Genomic DNA, 23,511 nt, shown 5'->3' with positions numbered 1-23,511 from the left:
TCATAAACAAACAGAAGGTTCAAATACTTCCCATCAACATGAACATTTCAGGAATCTTAAACGTAATTTTCTCTGACAAACGGATGAAGTTGCTTTGAATTACAGATATCAACAAGTAAATTCATGCCATCTAAAAGAGATTGACGATATCTTAAGCAGATTGGATGACTCAGATAACTGCATTTTGTAGTTTTTAGCACTGGTTTCATTTTAGATATCAAACATAAAAAAAGGTCAGTCTTCACAATATATCATGTTCACAAGTTTTTATAATGCAATAATAAGCAATTAGTTTGACCAGTTTGTTGACATGTATAGATTATGCTTTAATTTACGACCAGTGCATTGTTCAACCATTTTTTTTTTACAAATGTATGTTAACTATTTTCAATGTATATAATAACCAGGTGATGTATAAAAAACCCTTTTTGATAAAAACAACTTTTAAACAATTAACATGTAAAAGAATTACAATTTTCTGAAAGTTGATTTTGTATCAGACTTTACAAGGTTGAGGATTTTCAGAAAACGTTGGTTTCTTTGGCAGCAATTTCAGTTCTATTTGTATAACTAAATATTTATTTCCTTTCTGACTATTAAGTGTGCATTTTTTTCTAGGACGAACGGCATTGCTGTACCTTAGAAGAAAAAAAATCAACTACAGATGGGAGTGTGTTTTCATTATAACTTAACATCACTTGTAATCTCACCTTTTCTTCCCCGTGTTTCAGGATGGACAGTCACGAACAGTAAGGCAGTTTCAGTTCACCGACTGGCCTGAACAAGGAGTGCCAAAATCAGGAGAGGGTTTCATCGATTTCATCGGCCAAGTACATAAAACAAAAGAGCAGTTCGGCCAAGACGGCCCCATCTCAGTCCACTGTAGGTAAGTGGTCAGGCAACATTCCCAAGCACCCTGGGCATCCTTTTTGGATCATCATGTGAATATTAAAACGGATCATCATGTGAATATTAAAACGTTGGATCGCAACACGAACGTCTTCTCTCTCGTTTGCCTGATTTGCACAGCGCTGGAGTTGGTAGAACCGGAGTTTTCATCACCCTCAGCATCGTCTTGGAACGGATGAGATACGAGGGCGTGGTAGACATCTTTCAGACAGTGAAAATGCTACGGACACAAAGACCAGCGATGGTACAGACAGAGGTGAGCCGGCGTAAAAACAAAACTTCAGTGTGTTTTATTACAGAAGAGCAAAGACTAGTGCGGATTTGTGAAGCGGAATGGAAATCTTACACACTTTTCGAACACTTGCAAACAAAAATCTTGTGCGTAGTTTCCTCCCCAGTCTTTTACTACAGTTGCAGCTGCTTTCAGATTCCTCTGATTTCCATATCTACAAAATGAATTTTCTGCCAGTTCTGAGAAATTTAACTTGCAGCATAACTCAAGCTCAGGAACGACTTCAACTGCGCAACATTTCATTTTTAGAAGATGCTCTCTGTTGCATGCTCAGAGATTGGGATTTTGTTTTACAAACTAACTCTGCTTTAAATTTCCCCACAACTTTATCATCATCTTTCATGTTTGATCACTTTATTAGGGAGTCTGAATACAAACATAAATCAAAATGTGTTGTTTTAAACTGATAAAAGTACTTTTTCTTTTTTTTTACCTCAGATTTATTTACAAAATGCTGAAAAAAATAAGTATTAAAATAAAAAACTATTAATACTCTGAAAATACACGTAACGTGAATATTTTTGCAGGATACTGCCTTCCTGAAAGCGTGGGAGACTCATCAAATCAGCTGCTGTGGTTCTAACACATTATTTTACTCCAGTTGTTTGAGCAGCCTAGGAAGATTTCAGGAATCCTCCTGAGCCATAAAGATCAACTTAAGCAAGCCGTTGTTGAAGAGTATGATTAATTTAGTAGCTGAATATGTTTGCAGTAGCTGTGCGCGCGCTCAGCTCCAGTCTTATTGCGTCATTTCAGAAACAATGGCTAGCTGTAGGTATTTTTTTTTTATTTTTTATTTTTAAGTTGGATATATTAACCGCAATTTGTAAAATAAGTGATACAAAATGATTTGATTTAAAAGGCACTAAAAAGTGTTCTTTCTTTCCAGGATCAATACCAATTCTGCTACAGAGCCGGCTTGGAGTATTTGGGAAGCTTTGATCACTATGCAACGTAAAACGCCCAGTATTGGAAGATAAAACTGGAGGGCCCTTTGGGAGAAAAAAGAAATCCAAGCGAGCCTCTCTTCTGAGCCATAAATTCCTGCTTGAGAAAGTACTCCTTAAAACTCCTTGCTAACAATTCATTTAAGTGTTGGATGTGCGACATGACTCGTCAAAAAATGAAAAAGATGATTCCCGGAGGACCAAGTAATTTCCCCAACAAGCCCAAATAAAAAGAACCTCAGCTTAAGACGAGCATGAGGGGTGGGGGGGGAAATCCTGACTATTGAAGCATCATAGGGAATTACCTTTTCTTTTTTGCTTCAAGGATCCATTTTGGGGCTCATAAAACTAAATGAAACCAACGCAAGAAAAAAAGTCAATGAACAATAATGACGTCGTCAGAAATGCATCAGTGATTATGACCCATAACGAGAGACAACGAGAAGCACACCGAAATACAGGGGGAAGCAACTCAATGCACATTGTACAAAAAGAAAAAGAGGAAAAATTAAAAAAAAAAATCAAATCTGTTTCACAATCAAGTCCACACATCACATCAAGAAGACGATGCTTGGTCCACAGGAGCAGAACAGACTTAAAGTAATAACGAATAAATAAATACCCCTTTTATCTGGTCGCAATGTTGATTCATTTCAGTTTGGGGGAGAGGTTAAAGTTAGAATACAAAAGTATTGATTTAGTTTTTTATTATAAAAGTTGATGTGCTTTTTTTCGAATGTCTTTCTTTTCTTTTACAGAGAAAAAGAGTTGAAACATTTTTTTAAAGCTGTAGAACTGTTCTAATGTACGTGCTGTTTTTGCAGAGAATCTGTTTGCTAATTTTCATACACTTCAAAAATTCACACCATCCATACTGTAACTTCCTTCAGAAGATTTTTTTTTTTTTTTTTTTTCGTAAATTTGTCTGGAATTGTTCATATATTTTTGTCAAGTTTTCTGTCTACAATCACTCGCATTACAACCTGGTTACTTCCATTTGATTAAAGGGCATATATCATCATTTTCTACAACTTCAGTCGTTTTCAGGGTTGAAACGTCACGCAGAAACATTGACTAGCATGTGAGAAATATGTTTAAAAGGATGAGAGAACAACAGAGCACAACGCAGCTGAATGTCGCCGAACAGCGACGACATCACATCTCAAACACCAAAATCAAGTGAAAACGCGTTTTCGCTGAACAACGACCACCACTATATTTTACACAGGCTAACCGCACGGAGCAGTTCTCTATCATTAGTCCGTTTGATAAATGAACTAACTTTCCTACAGTAATGTCCTCAGACGTTGTTCTGCGGACAACATCTGTCAATCTAGACCTCTTCTGACGTTTGATGTGGTGGATGATGGAGGAAAAACCTGATGTGTATTCCAAAAGCAGCTGTAGTCACATACAGACATTGGCTCAGACATTAAGAAATTAAGCACAGTGTGTATAAAAAAAAAAAGCATTTTCTTACCTGATGAAGCTCATAATCAACAGCTGCGGTTGCCTAAATGGTCTGGCTGTTGACTCCCTGGTCGAACTGTCTTTTGTAGCTGAACCATGAAGTGCGTTTTCTCATTTTCCAGATTCGAGTAGTGACGTCACTTTAAATGCGACGGACTGTTATTTTTCACGTGCAATTACCTCTCACAATTTTTGCATAGAAGATCTTCGAAGCAAACACGCTCACTTATGTAACAAGCAGCCACGCATGCGTTCGACAAATTCCTGCGTCAAAAGGTCTTTTCGTGTCAACAAAACAATCCGTTGTGTTCAGAGATTTCCAGAAGGTGCCATTACAGTCACTCTGTCATCATCCATATATGGTAGTGCCTTCCTGTTTTAGTGGACGTGACTCAGAAGGCTCTTTTTTTGTTTCGGATAAGTGCATTTTTAAATTAAGTAAGAAAAGGCAGTTGTGATTTGTTAAATACTTTGAAGCTTTTCAGGTTTTCCGGCTCTAAAATATGATGATATATGCCCTTTAACCGGGGCCTTGTGGAATCAACAGGGGTGAGCAAAGTATGAAGTTGCTGCTACCGATTATCTTAGTTCTTCCATGTTACAATGAGAAGAGAAAACATGATGAATTTGGTATGAATATATAACTATATACTGTCAAATATGTGAAATATGTATATCAAAGTATAGATATAACGATATATAAAGTATATAGTTTAAAAGTATATAAAGTACGGATTGTGTTTGAAAGCTTTTAAGCGGGGAGTCATTGGGGAAACAGATTTTTTTTCACTGGAATGCACATCAGTAAAACAAAACTGTATTTTGATTCAGTGCATCTTTTCTTGTGCAATAAACATGTTTTAGATTTTTATTTTTTTTTGCCCTTTTAATATGTGGCTATGTCATTAACTCACAAATTTATTATGCCCTCCCCCTCCCTACCAACAGGTGGCAGTCAAAGCGATGCTGATGCGTTTTTGCTTTAAACAAATGGCTCAGTCAGTCAGATATTGGAGGGAATCGCACTCATTCTCCACACAATAGGGCAAGGTACAAAGACATCAACTTATTCAGATAATATAGTTTATTTTTATTTTTGCATCTAGAGTGCCTTATATTTATGCCTGTTTTTATAATGTTTTATTTACCATTCATGTATCCTTTGAGTATTCTAGGCATTAGTGGAAATTAAAATGTAAAGTTTTCATTTGTCACATAATGAGATTATATAAATATATATATATATATATGCAAATAAGAACATTTTAATGGTGAGTTTTCATTTTTGTGGCCTTACAGAGGCTGAGGGAATTGGAACAAAACAACCACTATAGAAATTTAAATACAGCTAAAAACACAAGATACAAAAAAGTACACAGTTGGGGGAGGAGGGGTGGGATGATGATGCAAAACTAAACATTAAATTTTAAAAAGATTAGTCTCCAAGCCCGGCATACAATTAAGTGTCAACTAACATTCTCAAGTGGATTTTGTTAACAAAAAAAAACTAACAGAAAAACAAATGGATGCACAAACACAGGTCATCAATGACTGGTTTCCTCTTTATGCCTTTCGTCTTTATACGCAACACCTCAGAGCAGAACTAGAGACAAAAATGTCCCTCCTGTTAAACTGACAATCTTTAACAGTGGGCTATTGTCTTTGTGTCCAAGTTAAAGAGAAGGTTTTTACACCGGCTTGAGCAGCATTACGTCTTACTCTAACGCTCCCTGAGAGCGGGGTTTTACCGCCAAACTGTCACAGTATAAATGCAAATGTGGATTTGAAGAATGAAGAGAATGACGAGAGAAAAATTTAGGGACTGGAAGCAAAAAAATAATTGGAGATGGCTTAGAATTAAACATTTTCAAGTGATGTTCCACCAAATAAAATGATGCCTAAAATTTTTAATTACTATTAATTGCTTACTATTTATCTCAAACATGATATACATCGCTTACATGAGTACAAAATTGGGTCGAATATAAAAAAATATATCTTCCTTTGGTAGTGATAAAATTTATGCAATATATCTTTGCTTTATTGTGACACAATAACTTCTCTCCTCTCCGTGAGCGTTAGCATCTCAGCTAATAAAAATGTACATCAGTTAAGGGCAGGTAGATCTTCTCTAACTGGTTAAACTTATCTGTATGAGCAACACTTATAATCTTACGAAAATTGGATTCAAGCAGCTCTTTGACATTGTGATGTGATGATGCTCTTGGTCTTCGATATACTGTGCAGGTTTAGTATCAAAAGGAAGTAAGTTGGGACAAAATGGCAACTGAGTACAACAGGAGGCGCAAATTGATCTGGAACCATCAAATTACTGTACTATATACCAATCAAAGCTCAGTAATGCTATTTAGTGAGTCCAAAAAAAAGAGTTTACAAACATTGCATGTTTAAAACGTCACTTACAAATTTAGCTGGTGACATTAAGGCATCTGTAATTAGCGTTGCGCCTCCCCACACTCTGACCACTGACAGGAATCGAGAGGATCAAACATGTGCGAGAAGAGTAGCCAAATAACTTCTAGTCAACATTAGGTTTGCACAATAAAAGCTGAAAATTGATCACTCAGAGATTTATATTTATATTTGGTTGGTGGGAAGAGCTGGCCACAATGTGGTTCTCTGCCAGGTGAAAACCAGTTCCAGCCACCAGCTTTGGAACTGGTTTGGTGGAAACCCCCTCATCCCCCCGCCCCACTTTGATGGCTTTGTGGATGTGCATTCCAGATGCTTTCTTTCCCTTATTTTCTGAAGCAGCTGTGAGTTTTTGTTGTACTCCTTTTCCTGACCGTTCTGTCACAATAGTCTCGGAAACATGTTCATTAGTATTATTATTTTTTATTGTCCTCATCTGATTTTCCTTATCAGTTATTAGCTTTTCATTATGCACGGTAAAGAACTTGCAGAGTGGCCAAAACCCGGGCCGAGTAGGAAGGACTTGCACTTTCTCTTATCTTTGTACTATGCACTGCCCTATTGATTCTGAACCCAATAATGTATTACTTGAACCCATCTCTTAAAAAGAAAACTCCTCAGACATTCACTTTGTGTGTATGTAAATAACACAGAAAAGGTATCAACCTGCTAAAAAGACAAAAAAATAAAAAAGAGTTTGTGGCAAAAAAAGAGCATTCGTTCTGATGCCACCATGGTTTACTCCAGCAGATGACTTCAGAGAAATCTGTTCCCCCCCAACCATCTGTTCTTGTGGCTTTGCCATTTGAGCTCGGAGTGTCATTAACAGAAATAAACGTTGTGTTCTCTGCTCTCTCTCTCTATCTATCTCTCGTCTGGATGCATAGACTGATAACTAAATAATGAAATTGTAAAAAGAACAAAAAAAAAAAATATGGCTTGTTAAAAAGATTATACGATTACCTCTGATTAGTTGTAAGCGTAAACTGTTTCTTTTTTCTGAATGAAAGGAGTGCTTTTTATTTTCTTACTTAGGTTACATTGGTGGAGAAAGAAGTCTGTAAGAAAACCAGTTCCTTGCTGACACGAGTTCCATTTGTTATAAATGAATTCTATTAAAAAATGTCAGTGTTATGCACTGGTGTTTCGCCTGTTTCTCTCCACCTCACTCTGCCTCAAAAGAAGAAGAAAGAAAAAAGAAAAGACTGATGAAGCCATTTTACCCCCTGCTGGTCTGGGTCCAACACATTATCCACAGTTCTCTGGTGAAATGGGGGAAAATTTAGTCTCACCACATTTGAACAGATTTCCATGGCTCTGTTTTTTCTGTTACTGATGGAACCCACAATGAATCATCACAGGAACATTTGACAAGTGAAATTCAATGCTTTTTTTTTTTTTTTCTAAATTGCTTTGCCTTTCAACCTACCCAAAGGCGTAATAAGGTACGTTAAACTACACTGATAATCATGGATGAGACCATTTCCTTCATTTTAGTCAAATGTATTTACTTGCTTTTTTCCGCCTTTGCACGTTCCTTTCTTTCCATCTTTGGTCCTTCATTCCTTCCTCCGTAAACCACAGCATTCCTTCTTATTTCCTTTTTTTCACTGTCCTTTAAAGCATCCGTCTCTAACTTTCATCGACCATTTATTCATTTCCTTGATTCTTTTCATTCTTCCTTCAAATATTTCTTCCCTTTTTTTAAGTATTTCCCTCATTCAAACTTCCTTCCTGCAAGCTTTCATTCTCTCTGGATTTAGTGCACAAAACAATCTGCTTCCTTCTCTGACATAACTTGGGGAAAAAACGAAATCAGACTTCTGGTGAAGCAAATGAAGCCTGCAGTGCACCTATTAAGACAAATAGAAAAAGTTTCATGCAAAAAAAATACTTCCAACCATTTTTAAAAAATAGTTGTATGACTTGAAAACCCACAGCGTTAACACTTAAAGAAGTGTTAACGCTGTGGGTTTTCAAGTCATACTCCACGTTTTTAAGTTAACTTCACCTCTTGCAAACACAAGCAGGCATAGATGTCTAGTAAAAATATGGATTTTGAACTTTTTTTTCCTCTTCACACATCTGTGTTGATCATCAGGAAATCGCTACATGAGAACAGCTACTTGTCTGAACTTGCCAAAATTTCACAAAACTAGAGCTGTGACAAACAAAGGATGAAGGTCAAAGTTTATTTTGACATGAGAAGTTTGGGGGGGAAAAAAAGAGTTGCAGCAAAATTTAACTTAAGTTCTTCGTAAGCCTTCTTTACCAGGGTTGCATCAATTTGTTGAAGGCGCTGCATCCATCTGACCAACCAGCCAGACAAAGATGTCGTAAAAGCTTTGAAATCTCTTCTGCCGCTTCTATAGTGGTATGTAAAAATAGTGATTTTAATTGCTTTCCATTAGTTTACTTTGTACCATCTGCTGTGTCTATATTCCACAACAACATTTGGCTGCCTTATCCCATCTCTCTCTGGCAAATGGTAAAGGTAACTCGGTTGCCAGGACTAGAGCCGAATGCAGAACTTCGACTCTTCGGTTTGTTGTTTTCTCACTGAAAATAAACTCAAAAATAATTGGCAGGACTGCAGTGAATGGCACATACTGCGCCACATGCTGCAGTCCAGGATTTCTGCCTGCCCCGCAACCAAGTGAGAGTTTGAGACGAGTTTCTTCACTGCCTCACCTTTCGGTTGTCCGCAGGTAAAGACTTTCCTGGCACTACTTTGGTAACCTCTAGCAGTTCACCATCTGACCTCCACTTTAGTTTCCACAGGGCGTTCTTGAAATCTTCTGGACTGCATTTCTCTTTTGAGAAGTCAAAAATCCTCCGAGCTAAAATATCTATCTTTAAATCCTAGCTCGGCTTCAAACAATTATTTTTACCTACCATCCCAACAAATAGACATCCTTTGCATCCGAAATATATTCAAATAAACACAGCCAGGTGTGAGTGAGTTGGAAACATGTTCCTGAACTCGCTGTCAGATATTCGTGATGTAGGAAATCAATGTTTCAGCCCACAGATTGGTTGAAACGTTATAAATAACAACATGCACTTGCCTCAGACGGAAAACGTTGTCTGAGAGATTACGTGTCAAAAGCACTGACACCACAAGATGTACAGATATGATGTTCCTGCCATGATTGCTCTGCGAGCGGAACGCCGTTCGCCGCTCTCCGTTTCTATAAATCACATCTCGAACTGAAAACAGACTTGAACAAGAGTGAAAACGGCCCTATCACAATGCACTGTTTTATTCATCCTGATGTTTGATGTTTCCCGCTGCGCAAGGAAGCCTTAGCCGTTGCATCAGCTTACATCCTTTTTTTTATTTGTTTTAGCCGGAGCCACCCCCTCAAACATCTCAATCATTACTCCCCAAGCCTGAGGCAGAAGTGTTGGTGTTATGCAGATTACTTAAGCAAGAAGCCCGGCTTCACTTTGTCTCTCATCACTCATTTTTCTTTTTTTTGAAAATCGCCTAGCGTGAATTAGTCTCGAGCGTCCACCTGGTCATAAACACCTTCTTTGCACCTGACAACGAACTCGTGCTGTCGTTGCGTTTTATTTTATTTTATCCCCCCCAGAGACAGCAAGAGCTCTGCAGATGTTCCGTCTCCATCTCTCTGCTGTTTCTGCAGAATTACGAAACCAATCAGTCGTAGTAAAGTCGTCCTCCGTACAGCCACCCCTTCTTTACACGATGACAGCTTGTGCTTTGGCTTAACAACGCTAAATTTGCTGAAACATTTTTTTTTTGCCTCGATACAGGAGACTGAAATGCTCTCTTTTAACTCTGCACCAACAAAAGACGTTATCTCGGTCCAAGAGCGTTTAAAATGACGTCAGAGCTTACCGGCGATCACTCAGACAGATGCTGGATTTGCTCTCGAAGCTCCACCGCCGTGTGAAAAACAATCACCTGCTCCCACTTCATTAATTCAAGTATTTTGTGATTCGTTTTACTCCAATTTTCAGTAGTACAGCAGGACACTTATTGTAGTTATGTTCACCATGTATGAGGCCATTTTCATATTAACACTGCTGTGAGCTGCTAACTATTCAAATTAAATGTTATGTTGCAGGTGCATATTAAGTGCCAAATTAAGTCAAAAGAAAAAGTTTCCTCTGAATAAAAAGCTTTTCTCAGTGTTTTTTCTTTGAGAAGTTCATAATGGCTTCTGATTCTCGAGAAAGTATAGAGTGATTTACTCACTAATGTTGTACGGCACTCAATATTAGCTCCCCTATTGTGTCTCAGCATCTTATTCACAAAGCAAATGCCGCTAATTAATTGCCAGTGCAACACAAGTTATCAGCAGGTGCAAACAATTTACGTTGTTGTGCATCTTCAAAGTGGCTTTTCTAAATCAATAATGGATAAGGATGATTTTAAGTGAACTGATGTAGATCTGAAACGGAGTGACTTTAATTGGAACAGGAAATATATTAGATTTAGGAAACATGTATTCTATATAAACATGTTATAGCAATGCCTGATTGTCAGATTAAAAGAAAAACTCTTTCTCCACCATAAATGCATATTATTTACAACCGCTTCAAAACTTGAGACACCACATACATTTTGGATTCTTTACTTTGAAATATTTATTTATTCATAACTATTTTTCAAGCCTGGACAAAAAAACAACAACATAGTGGCACTTTAAAAAAAAAAAAAACTTATTCATTAAGCAACATGTAACACAAATGTGTTTTCTAGCTGTGGAAAAAAAAAAACACCCTACTTCCCAACAGTGTTAATTTCAGAGATGCTCCTAGTAGCTATCCACTCTGAAATCAGTCTGAGGAAAATTTGCTTTCTGCTTCCTGGATGTGCAGCATTGTTTAATTTACTCCAATGATTCTGTGCTTTGACTCTGTGACTACGTTTCTTACTCTCAGCCAGTCCTTAATAGATTGCCTGGTATGTTTAGGTCGTTGTAATGTCAGAGGGTCCGGTTCTGGTTCAGCTTCATTTTCCTTACAGGTTGGCGGGTTGTTGTTTTCTCAACAACCCGCCAATACTCAGTAGAGCTCATGTTGAGCTGGTCATATCAGCAGAACATCCCTAAATCACCTCTGTGCTTCACAGTTTTCCATCTGTCCAGAGCATTATTCCATAAATCCATGTCTTGGCTTATGTTCTCTGGTAAATTTTAGGATAGCTCTTGTGGTTTTTTTGTTTGTTTTTTTTTTTAAGAGCAGTGTGGAACTTGTGCAGCCTCTTTTTGATTGTACAGGGACAAACATCCATATAAACGATATCAAAAGCCTGCAGCAAATGACATTGGCTATTTTGGAGACTTAGTCTAACACCTTGCATCCTGTTTTTATGATGAACCTTCCAGACCTTTGCATGTTGTTGACTTTTTTTCTTTTTCTTTTAGGGAGGCAGTGTTTCAACGTCCTCTACTTGCACAACATTTTTCATACCGGGGATTAGTTTTGACATCTATTTAATTTAGCATTTCCCCCAAACTTATTTTTTGCAGGAAGAATTAAAACATGAGTAAGATGGTGTTAATCTGAGGTGAATATTCTCCTCTGCAAGTTCTTTGAAAGTTGGATGTAAAAACTCTGGTTTTCTCAGGTTTTATTGACGGAAAAGTCGTGTCATCTTTCAGCGGATCGACCAGGCAGGTTTATTTTCCCTTTTACTGAATTGCACGGTGATTAGATGAAAACGTGAAAGCAATAACCATAATAAAAATACTGACATTGTATTTATATGGATCTGTGTTTGTAATATCATCAGATGAACGTGGTCTGGTACAAATCAAACTCAGTGATTTATAGTTCAGGAGTTTTTTTTTTTTTGTTCTTTTTCATTTTCCAAATTTACATTAGAGTCAGAATTATTACCCCAAATACATTCATTTCTGTTCCTGGTGCTAAATTTTGCATGACTGCTGTAAGACATATGAAACTGCTTTCAGTTGGCTTGGCAGCTGATTAGAGGAGAGGAAAGCAACTGAATGCTGGCAAATGGTTTTAAGAGTAAGATAATATATTTGACCTTTTCCAGCGATAATTATACAACACCAGATTTGATTAGGATCTATGAGGTGGTCAAATCTGCAACTTTTCCCCGAGTGTCTTGTTATATCCGTGGCTAAAAAGTCAGCATTAGCTGATGCATTAAAGCGACATTCAACTTTACAGTCAACAATGTCAACTGCAAAAAAAAACAACAAAAAAAAAACGCTACTGTGATTTTTATACACTTGTTAGGGGCAAAGCTCACAAATCCACTATCACAGCTGGCTGCCAGCCTAGCTAATATTGCACTTGAGAGCTAAGCGACTGAGTAAACAGACATTGCACCTCCTGGAATCCTGGCTTGACTGAACTAAATGCACAGCGCAGGGCAAGCGGAGCGTCTGTGCACTGCAAATGAAACAGACAGCTATGGTTGTGTGAGCAGAGGAAAAACCCAGGGGCCTTTTGCCAGCAGAATGATGAAGAATGTTTCTGTGCAGCAGCGAGACAGGCACCATACCCTGCAGTCGGCCGATGATGATGACCCAAATGGCAATCCTCAATCGAGCGAGCTCTCAGTTCAGCGATGACAAACCCAGATAAAAGCCGACAGTGCTGCCAAAGCCGCCGCCGATTTTGTGTGCATGTCACATTAGAGGTGCTTCAGAGGCACAGAGAAGGTTTGACCTTTAGTGTTCTCACTGGAACAAGAATGAAAAACAGAGAAGTCCAGAACACAAAGCTAAAGGAATGACGTTATTAGTTTGATTAAATATTAGCTGGGGTTATTTTTTTCGTATAGGTGCGAGTAAAAAAATGCTTTTCTTGGCGCTCTTTTACTTTCAACTCAAACGAAACAAGATACAGGGAGGAAAATAAAAGCACTGGAGAAGGAAAAGGTAAAAACAACTTCAGCTGAAAGGTCGACCGGAATGATGATGGAAGTGGTGAGGGGGAGCAGGGAGTGATCCAGCCTGGGCCAACGGTTGCCGCAGTGTATAAACCTATGAAGGTTAATTTCTCCGGCTCAGCATCTTGCCAACATCCCCGCCATCAGAACCTCTGTAGGCCGGCCATCTGCTTTCACTCTTTTTTTTTTTTTTTTTTTTTTTTTTTTCTGGCTACATTACTGATTTCTGGCTGGCTTCATCTGGGAGTGGACACGCGTCAGGGCACATTCATGAACTAATGTGTAAATGTAAAGGTGAGGGAGGGGTTGGGTATGTAGTTATTCTGCTAAAACAAACAGTTTTCAGTCAGTGAAATATGTTTCCATTTCATTTCATGTCCAGAGATGCTGCTAAGATTTGAACACCAGGAGGAATTTTTTTTTTAAAGTCTAAAACATTTTATGATTTAAAAGTGTAAACTCTGGCACCAACGGGCACACTGTTGCCAAGAGATTTTTTGAAAAACTATGAAAAAAGAAAAAATGTACCCAATCCTTCTTTTTTTTTTTTTTAGCAGCCTGAGTAAATGGCTTTAAGAAAGAAACTGTGCATCATAGCAGAAATAACTCAGAGTGCTCTTTGTTTCACAAAAGAACATTTAAAAGGACACATCCGATGTAAAAAAAAAATAATGCAAAGCAAATAATGCAAATCCAATTATTATTAATATGCTTCATGTTTCACAGATTTCCATGTATTCTGGCTTTAAAATATAATAATATATGTAACTGACTCTAAAGTGCAAACCTTTTTCACCAGTGAGAACAAATATTTCCTCTCTGTTGTTTTGACTTTCAATTGTCCTTCCTTTCAGTCAGTTTCTACAATTAAGATACCGACTTTTGTCAAAACCACAAAACACTGTCAACTAATCAGAATTATCCCTTTGCCACACACAAAAGAAAACATGAAGGCACTCAAGCGAGAAAATCAAGCAAACTGAGGCAACGTCAGCAACTCCACAGGGCCCCGCTTCAAAAAAAAATAAAATAAAAAAAATCCCAAACTATCCCTTTAAGGCATTACCGCATACGACCTAAATGCAAACCATTGACGTTCCAAGTGGCTATTATTTGTTCTGGGTGACAACAAAAGAAAAATATACAATCAATAAGCTATTTGAAGCCATTTGGAAATCCACAGTGCACATCAATTACCCTGTCAACCGTGTGAAATAAAAGAAGAAATATAATTTATGAGTTCCCCCAACAGGTTTTTGTTGCAACCTAAAGCAATAATACACCTCCAGTCTGGTGCTCAGCTCCACTCTTTTCATACACTGCCACCTCACCAAGGGATACTTAGAGTATATATATATTTTTTTTGCAACCTCAGAGGACACTGTGTCAATTATTCTGGGTATGGTCCTATGGACGGCTTCATTCCTTAATCAAAATAAATGGCCAGGGCAGCAGAAAGTGAATGGAGTTAAGCCCCCAATATTCCTTCGAGACAGGCGGGAGGGGGTGCAGGGCCACAAACAAATCCATTACCACAAGGTAAATAGGACACATCAGCAGTTTTCATTTGAATAGTACAAGCCTTGTGACCACCCCCTCCAAAGATGGTCCGTTTTACAGCCGGGGACTGATTGCATGAATTTCCTCCCCCCCCACGCCACCCCGCAGTGAAACTTACATAATGCATTCCGAGCATAAAAACTCTTCCGCAGACAGCTGGCGAAAGCTCAAAGTGCCCGTGACTAACTCTCTGTAACGGGGAAAAATCCAGCTACCTGCCTGGAAGACGTGGTGAAAGTGTAAGCTCAAACTTTGATGTTATGCTCTAGCTTAATGTGGTCTCAAGAAATTCACGGGAGGATGAGTGGCTGTAGGTGGGGCTGGGGTCATTTTGTTCAGCCATCATAAAATTAGGTGTTTGGCTTCCCCTCCCCCAAACCCCCTACACCCCCACACGTTCTCCTGCCTCACCAGCTGCTAGTGATTTCACTGTCAGGGTGTATGTAATTTCGGCCGATATCGACACAGTTCCGCTTCAGGGATCTAAATTGTTTCCCCTCAGAGAACCTTTAAGGCTCCCGCTGCTTGGTAAGGTGCTCACGTTGTCGCTCACTTTGCTTTTTCGTGACAAACAAACAACGTAAAGTCAACGTAGCAAAAATCCAAGTTATGAAAAGTAATTAAGTAATGAATTATGAAAAACTCATTCTGCACTAGGTGGGCTGTTCGGGGACATCTCCAAACAGCCCTTTGCCATGTAAATATTGCAAACACTGACATTGCAAAGACGACATATTTTCGATATTGTGCAGCCGTAAGTGTATTATTTAGATTGTCAAATGGTTGAAGTATGCGAGAGCCTGATGCAGTCCTCACATGTACCCATTCACATCCGCTCCACCATGTGCTGACAAAACATTTAGAAACGTCGTTCTCTTGATTCAGTCCTCAAGAGCTATCCCTTGAGGACTGAATCAAGTCCTCAGGGGACTTGATTCAGTCCTAAAAGTAGCATCGGAGTAGAGATCCAACTTTTAGATGCATCCCTACTCCGAAACGCTCGAGTCTAAAGGCCTGGTAATGAGTCACTCGTTTGATCCAGGTGTGTTCAGTAAGGAACGCATCTCAAACTTGCCATCTGGTAGCTCTCAAGAACCAGACTTGGGTAGCTCTGGTTTAATGGATCCCTAGTCCCTATCTAACGGATAGTTTTTTTTCTTGACCGTATGCAAATTTCAGATTCAAGTGGCTTCATATGGCTAAGATGTACTTAATTAGTTTAACTAGTGTGAACATTTCTCTAGTGTGAACATTTCTCCAAAAATACTCCACTGCACTGCAGGTAAGCAATTAACTGCTGATAACTGCTTCACAGCACAACACTTGAGGGAAAATCCACAACAATCCTCTGTGTCAGCAGTTGAATGTGGCAAAGCTAAGGGGTCTATTTTTAACAGATAGATTTTTGTTGCAGGATCTTGACAGCGTTGCGGGTCAAAAAGGCTCTGCTCAAGTGTTTCACAAGGTAAAGCCTTGCTATGACAACTCTTTCTAAATGCAACAAGAAGACAAAAGTCTAAGTGCGACTGAGCGCAGAGGCAAAGAAAGGATGTCACAGAGAGATGCAATAAAAAAAAAGGTTTCACTCTAGAAAGAAGCAGTGGTTGACATCCGTGTATTTCCAAACCGTAGTGACAAAACGTTGGGTCTCATCATGTGAGCTATCACGGACGACATTCGGACCACCAGGACATCCTGTGCTTGGGTAGTGATGTTTTGTCCGCGTGCTCCGCAACATGTAACATAGCGGACTTGCCTCGGATGGTAAACACCTTTTCTCATAGGAGGAAGGCAACAGATAGACCTGCTGGGAGCGTGTGGAGACAGTTTGATTCACTCTATTCTTGCTCGGTTTCTACAAGCTTTTCTTTTTAAGCACAAGTCTGGCTCAGACAAAAGGAGAAGGTCATCGTGTTCAAGCGCTCGGTCTGAAGGCCATCTGTCAAGCAGTTCAAAATGAGACACATAAAGCAAGGGAGCACGCTTTTGTCTGAGGCACTTCTCTTCGGAATAAATAGTCAGGTCTGTTTAGAATCGCTGCGAGATCTTCCTCCTGTAAAATGTTGCATAACAAGCAACTCTTGGAGAACAAAACAGACGTTGAAAGGGATGACACGGCTGAGACAGCAGAAAGAAGAACAACAAAAATGTTCTTCTGTGGGGTTTTCTTTCCACTCTTTTGTCAGACACTTAGAACAGGCTTCCTGCAGAGTCTTGACAAGTCTGGAGTTTGATTTGAGCGTTTTCATCTCATGGGTATGGGAAAAAGGGAAGCCGGATAATAAAGAATCATTTGCATTTGAAGATATTTCTTACTCCATAATCTAATAGAGAAAAAAAAAACAAAGATCTGAGGGTTTTTTTTTTATTACTTTATATTCACATTTGCTTTTCAGCCAATATTAACATAAAAGATAATGTTCATTTTACCTTGGTGGGTAAACCTGAGTTTAAAGTTAGGAAGTGGGAATTTCAACATGATGACAGCCACAGAAACTGTTTGCAGTAGTTGATTATTTTAAGCTTTAATTTCCATAAGAAAATACATGTTTTAATTTAATCTATCTATAATATCAAGTACTACATTTAACATTGATTTTAGATTCACTCTTGCATGTGTGTTTTATAACACACACTCATCTTACTGCTATGTGAGGATTGACCATACTAAAACACGAAGTAGGCCTTACAACTGTGACTTCTGAGAGCGTTCCAGTTGAACCAACTGGTCACTCATTTAATTCAGTGTTGAGTTTATTTCAAAGCTTTACACCACTAACTGAAATTCACATTTTGGGCATCCTGGTTTGAGCACATGACACTTTGAACTTCAGATTACCCCTAAAATAATCCTATACCAGGTATATCAAGATCTAAAAGAATAACAGAAGAAGCTTGATTGAAATATTGCTTTTATCATTTTAGTTCTATCTGAAACAATGGAGGCGTGCATATTTGCTATTGATATCCTTCAGCGCTTTTGACAAACTTAAACCAGGGACCACACTACAAACGATGCACCAAAACAGTCTCACATTAAATCAGTTCCCACAGTGTAAAAACTACAAACAGAGACTCATAAACTGCTATTGTTAAGACACACTTAACTTTACCCAACGTGCAACAATAAAAGAGCGCTGAACAAATTCCCCAGAGAAGAAGTAAGGCTGAAAAGACAGGAAGTTTGACTGCTGGAGCTCAGGGCCATACATGGGCATTTAACTAGTGGAGATTAACTACTGGATTTCCACTGCGATTCTGGATGTCCTGGTGTAGCGCCTGGGGGAGGAGAGATATCAGAGCAGCGGCAGAGGAGGGGGCTGAAGGAAAAGGGATGTGGGTGTAGATTGTCCACGTAAAGCTGACAGCTTTGGTAACTCGAGAGGGTGGAGCGACAAAATGAAACAACCTCCACACCTTACTTATTTTCACTATTTCAGTCTCAGTGAGGGGGTGGCGGTGGGAGGGGGTAATTAATTTGTCATGATGATCAAATAACGCTGCAATAACGCAAACGGTAACCTGATTATCATTGCCAACTTGATGAATAATTTCAAACTGTAAAAGTTAAGTATTTGTTCTCCTTGAACTTAGCATTTTGTGATTACATCTTTTATTGAGATTGTATGTCATAGAACAACACAAAGTATTGCATGATGTGAAGTGGAAGAAAAACCATACTACAGGTTCACAACTGAAATCCAGGAAAACTGACAGGACAGACAAGCATGGTATTAATCAGGGAAGCAGCAAAGCTGCCCATGGTGACTCTAGAAGCTCATAGGACAATCTGTTGATGAGACTATTGTCAGTCATCCCCCTGACATTTATAAAGGCGTGGCAAGGAGAAAGCCCCCCTACAAGCTATGTAGGGGACACATAAAACTTGGGAGAAGGTGCTCCGGTCAGATGAGATCACACTTAAAGTCATCCAATTGTTGGTGATTGGCACCATCTGTAGCAATCTTGAAAATATATGTTCATAGATGCTGTCCACCTGGTTACCTGTTCTGTAACACCTTTGCAAAAAGAAATGAGCAAAAGTAAAATTTTCACAACACACTGCAACAGGAGAATGCAGTTCTCTTAGAAGAACATCTTGAACTGGGCTCGTATTTAAACTTTCAAACCAGCAGCACAGCGGCTGTTTTTATTAGTCAATTTATTCCCTGCTGAAAACTGTCCCTCATTTCTCCATCATGTCGCCTGAGCCCGGTGATTGCGACAGTCAGTCTAACTTGGATGGACACATTTATGGTACCTTCCCTGGTTGTTTCTGACAACCTCGCCAGGCCAAGGCTTGTTAGCACGCATAACGTCACATTCATATCCACTGGTCAGCACGTAAGAAATCGCTCCAAATAGTCAGCAATCCATAGGAACAGAGTTTGGTCAAAATGATGGAAACATTCCTCCAAACTTTGTAAAAACCATGCATGATCTCACAAATCTCACAAAAATTGTTTGAGGTTTTTGAAGGATCTATTTGGAAGATGTCCTTTAATTTCTTGTTTTAAAAGCAAACATTTGTACATATTTCTATTTAACATAGCGGCTTAAATTTTTAATTGAGTTGGATTCAGTGTGATTAATTCATCTCAGTTAATTGCATTTTAATCAATAATTATTAGACAAAATAAGCAACATTTTCAAACCCACTTTTGCTGCTAAACTAAAAATAAATAGACACATGAAACTGACAACAAAGACATTAATAGTTTTTAAAAGTTTTTAGCTTCTGTGATTGGCTAGCTCCTTTTAACACAACTTTCACACAATAATTTGTCCAGCACCCCATTAGATTTTTTTCTTTTCAGAAGCAAAAATTAACCCCCACTGGCCGAAGAAAAGTGGCTATCATTCATAGTCGTCGTTTGCGGATATTGATTGGGCATCAGATTAACAGACGTACCACAAACGCAATACAAAGGTTTGTGGTAGGCTTGGGACCTAAAAAAATAAATAAATAAATACTATTCGTTGTTTTAACACTTTTAACGTGTTAAAATCTTTGTAATTCATTAACTGAACTTAAAACGCCAAAGTACCAGTCCCAGTTTAAACCAAACATCTCTTTGTTGTGGAACAGGTGGGATATGGAAATGAGATGACAACCTTAATCTTCAGGTTAAGGTAAGAAAAGTCAAGTCTACACAGACTTGACTTTACGCTTAGAAACAACTGTTTTTGTAATGCTGGCTGCACTAAGTGGGCTAAACTATTAATACAATGATAAACACCTTTCAAAATGTACATGTTTCGTCAATTTATCCATGTTTTAAAGCAGTATCGCTCACACATACTGCAGATAGCAACACATATTTTCATTGTTGTTTTGTGATACAGTTCTTGAAGAGAAGATGACAGTCTGCTAAAATGTATATCAGTATTTTTTTTGTTTGTTTTTTGCCGTGCATATGTCAAAACCTCATTAACAGATTAAGCTTTCATCAAGAAGATCAGAAATGTTTGAAGTAACACAAGGACAACAGCACATTCCCTCTGCTAGGAACATGTTGCAACAGCAGCTCACATTTCTTCTATATTTTCTATATACCAAGTATGAGAAGGAGCACGGTATGGATCACTTTTATTAATCTAGCTCTTTTTTCCTTTGACAGGATGCAATCCTTCCTCCCATTCTATACGTCATCTTGTGCATCTCTAGCTCATTTCTTTTTCCGATCCGATCATTCTGGATTTCCTCCACCAGAAAAAAAAGAAAAGGCTCCCCTCTACTTGTGATGCAGAGCAGGACATAAAGTACAGAGACGTGGCATATCTCCAACAATGCCGGTTCACAGAGGAGGAGTGCAGCATTTTGCATGCAGGCGGGATTAGCCTAATTGAAGTGTCAGCCTGAGAAAATTGTGGATGCGTGCGGGTTAACGTCTGTGTATAGCAGAGGCTTCACTCATCTGGGTGATGATGAGAAATTTGGCCATCATTGCAGGCCCCATTTGATTGTGTGCGTTTGTGTGTGTGTATGTGTGTGATGGCGATTGTAAATTCCACCGTCATGTATATTTATGATGCTGAGATGGCAAGGTGGAAGCAGTAGGATATTTAATTACTCTCCACCGTTGGGCCATCTATATTCACAATTAAGAGCAGCATCAGTCTTGCGTATTTAAATGTATGTGTAAACCTATGAACAAACCAATCAGCACAGTGCTACCAATTTTTTTTTTTTTGCTTCAGTCAGAGCTTCCACATCCATCTCTCCTCTTGTATTATATTAGATGTCGTTTTAATTGAGATGTGTCAGTGTGACGGTAGTAACTGCAAATCAACCTTCAGTCAAAGACGAGAAACGGTGAGGAAAAGATACCTGCTGCACTGATGGAGCAAAATGAGCTCTATTATTGTCTTGTCAAGTCACAAAACCCAAATGACTACCTTAAGCAGGTCTCATTCACCACAGCACAGCAAATTTAGCAGAGATGAAACCGAGGGCTTTCTTTTCCTCCAGAGGGTTTTACTAGAAAGATTCAGTAAGCTTGATCACTTTCATGTTGACTCTAAACAAATAATCTCTGTCCCACTCATAACAGCCATGTTAATAGGTCGTTTTCTGACCCACATTCAGAGTCAATCCAGGGACACCAGAGATAAAGGCAAGCAGGTTTATTTACAACATGTACAAAGAGTTGAATGGGAATCTGATGATGATGATTTCTCGCTGGTTTGCTTGGCAGGATCAGCTCGAAGCAGAATGAACGGTTAATCTGGGATTTTATCAGAGTTCGGAAGGAGACTGGGAAGTGACAGATGGGTGATGGCTTACGGCTTTGAGGCGAGGACGCAGTTTGAAGGGACGGCCAGTGTGCAGCTGGAGAGTAGCGAGTTCCAGAGCTGCATGGCGTTTGGAGTGGACATTAGAGAAGGGAGCAAACCAGAGGAGATTCACCAGAATCAGGACATTTTGTAGAGCCTGTCTCAGGGAAGGTAGTTTGGAGTAGTGTCAGGGTGACCTGAACTGCAGGTAGCCATCAGTCTTCACCAGGACTAGAGCACTCACTTTGTTATTGATTTAAACCAAAAACAAGGTATGTAAGGTAAATATATCTTAAATCTATCATTTTGATTTTGGCCTTAAAAAGAAATCTTTTCTGCATTAGTTCTTAAATAGTAAAAAAAAAAAATTATGACCATATTTTTAATCTGTGCATTTATTCAGTTCTCTATCCTTCTATTAACTACGTTTCCTGTTTGTTTTTTTTAATTACACCACATCTTTGTTCTATGATAATGGCTCCAGAAATTTGAGTGTAATAATTATTAAATTATACTGTAACATTAACCACCAAAAAACCTGTAGAAAGGAATTTATCGCCAAACCTCCCCACAAACCTGTCAAAGTTCTTTCCTCATTAAAGTGGCCAAAATGTTTAAATTTCAATAACCATTGTTATTGTAATGACAAACTGCATATTTATCGAGGTTTTGCTTGAAGTCAAAGTTTGCATTGTGTTAAAACAGACTAATCCTGCTGAAAACACGACAAGGTGGTTGGATTAAAACAAATCTGCAAATCAGAGTCAGCCAAAATGTCCTAAATCAGAGATTTATTGGACTTCCTCTCAGTCATAGCAAACACAAGCAGAGGTCACACAACCAGTTAGTGGATTTAAGTGCAATTACCTGATCTGAAGCATTTTAAGTGTCAACCAAGCAAATACAAAAGAAATCTGCGAAAAGGAGCAAATACTTTTTCACAGCAGTCTGGATCAATGAATGTATTGCTACATTACAGCTAGGAGCCCTTGAAAATCACCTTCCTTATCCGGTATTTCAAACAACCATCGGTGGGTCCCATACCGTATAAACCACGGCTTTTCTGATAGAATCAATTACCTTAATGTGCAGGAGATGGATTTGCTACCATTGCTCATATCCAATGTAGCATTATCCCATAAGAAAACCACTTTGCACTTTCATATTGCTGAGTCACTGGATACTTGGGATGAGGTCAGCCTTAAATGCTGCCGTAGGGATCTGGCACAGTTTACCCTTGTGATTTCACTGAGAGGTTCAGCCATCAAGGTAAAGACCTCTGAGGGTCCTTCTGAACCGCATGTCAGCAAACCGTAGCGTCAGTCCAACAATACCCACTGAGGCTAAAAGACACCAAACGTACCTTGGTTTAGGCTTTCCTGCTCAAAATTAATCGCTTTTGTGTGGAAAAGATATCCTCATTTTTGTTACATTTTGTTTTAAATAGTCTTACAATTAGATATACTCTAAACTGCTACTTAAAACTGAACAAAACACACCATATGTCATGAATTCACAATTTACCGATACCCTTTCTTGCCCCTTTCATAGCAAAGCTGAATAAAGGCCAACTGTTTTTATGCTAAATTATGATTAATTTACACTCATCAGTTCGAGTGGGTGAGCAACTGGTAAATACTTAGCTCTACTGTAGACGGTGTCTGACAGAGAGCTGGGCTCAGAGTTGGTGGAGGCACGAGTGGGAGGGATTAGTGTCTTCTTGTTTTCTGCGCTTTAACAGGATTTGATTTTAGAGATTTAGGGGGGGGGGGGTAATTCCCCCTCCAACAAGACCGTCAGAGCCCAGAGATACATAATATAATATTTAAGAAGAAAGGGCTTGGTAAAACAGAAATTTTGCTTTGCTCTGCTGAACATTACAATCACAAGTTCACATTATGCTTTGTGCCAGAAAGTCAAGTTCTGTGTCAAAGTGAAATTCTAGATTCAAAAGGCATCCCAACGGGGATTGAATTACAGCTGATGAAGTAAATTTAAAAGTACAAGTACAGAACAAGTTTCTCTCAGATTATATCCCACCTAGAGTGGATGAGACACTTTCCCATGACCCAAATTAAAAGTGATGACTGGATGGATTCTACAATTGGATAAAAGGATGGAGGATAAAATCTCAAACTGTTTGTTTTTCCTTTTCAAAACATATCCGGACCTCGAAAGTAATTAAATACAATACAAAACATTCCCATGAAATTGGGATTTCT

At 38.7% G+C, this 23,511-nt stretch overlaps 1 protein-coding gene and 2 long non-coding RNA genes across 9 annotated transcripts in view; 2 read left to right on the top strand and 1 right to left on the bottom strand.

Moving 5' to 3' along the window:
* The window catches only part of LOC103143423 (receptor-type tyrosine-protein phosphatase delta-like), a 40,520-nt gene extending 33,520 nt beyond the window's left edge, over positions 1 to 7,000 (top strand). For all 7 annotated transcript variants that reach the window (XM_016675219.1, XM_016675223.1, XM_016675221.1 and 4 more), the window contains 3 exons: positions 732 to 886; positions 1,030 to 1,165; positions 2,091 to 7,000. In XM_016675219.1, the coding sequence (XP_016530705.1) occupies positions 732 to 886; positions 1,030 to 1,165; positions 2,091 to 2,159 (360 nt within the window). In that variant the 3' untranslated portion in view covers positions 2,160 to 7,000. The remainder of the gene's footprint in view (positions 1 to 731; positions 887 to 1,029; positions 1,166 to 2,090) is intronic.
* The window catches only part of LOC107837068 (uncharacterized), a 139,824-nt gene that overhangs the window by 2,508 nt on the left and 113,805 nt on the right, over positions 1 to 23,511 (bottom strand). The window lies entirely within an intron of this gene.
* LOC107837067 (uncharacterized) lies at positions 21,453 to 21,732 on the top strand. Its single transcript, XR_001663046.1, has 2 exons — positions 21,453 to 21,561; positions 21,693 to 21,732. It is a non-coding gene; the product is annotated as an uncharacterized LOC107837067 (long non-coding RNA).

This window comes from Poecilia formosa, unplaced genomic scaffold (genome assembly GCF_000485575.1).
Source record: "Poecilia formosa unplaced genomic scaffold, Poecilia_formosa-5.1.2 Scaffold111, whole genome shotgun sequence".
Taxonomy (NCBI): domain Eukaryota; kingdom Metazoa; phylum Chordata; class Actinopteri; order Cyprinodontiformes; family Poeciliidae; genus Poecilia; species Poecilia formosa.
The sequence above is the reverse complement of the archived record's forward strand: the minus strand, read 5'-3'. Positions and strand labels throughout refer to the sequence as shown.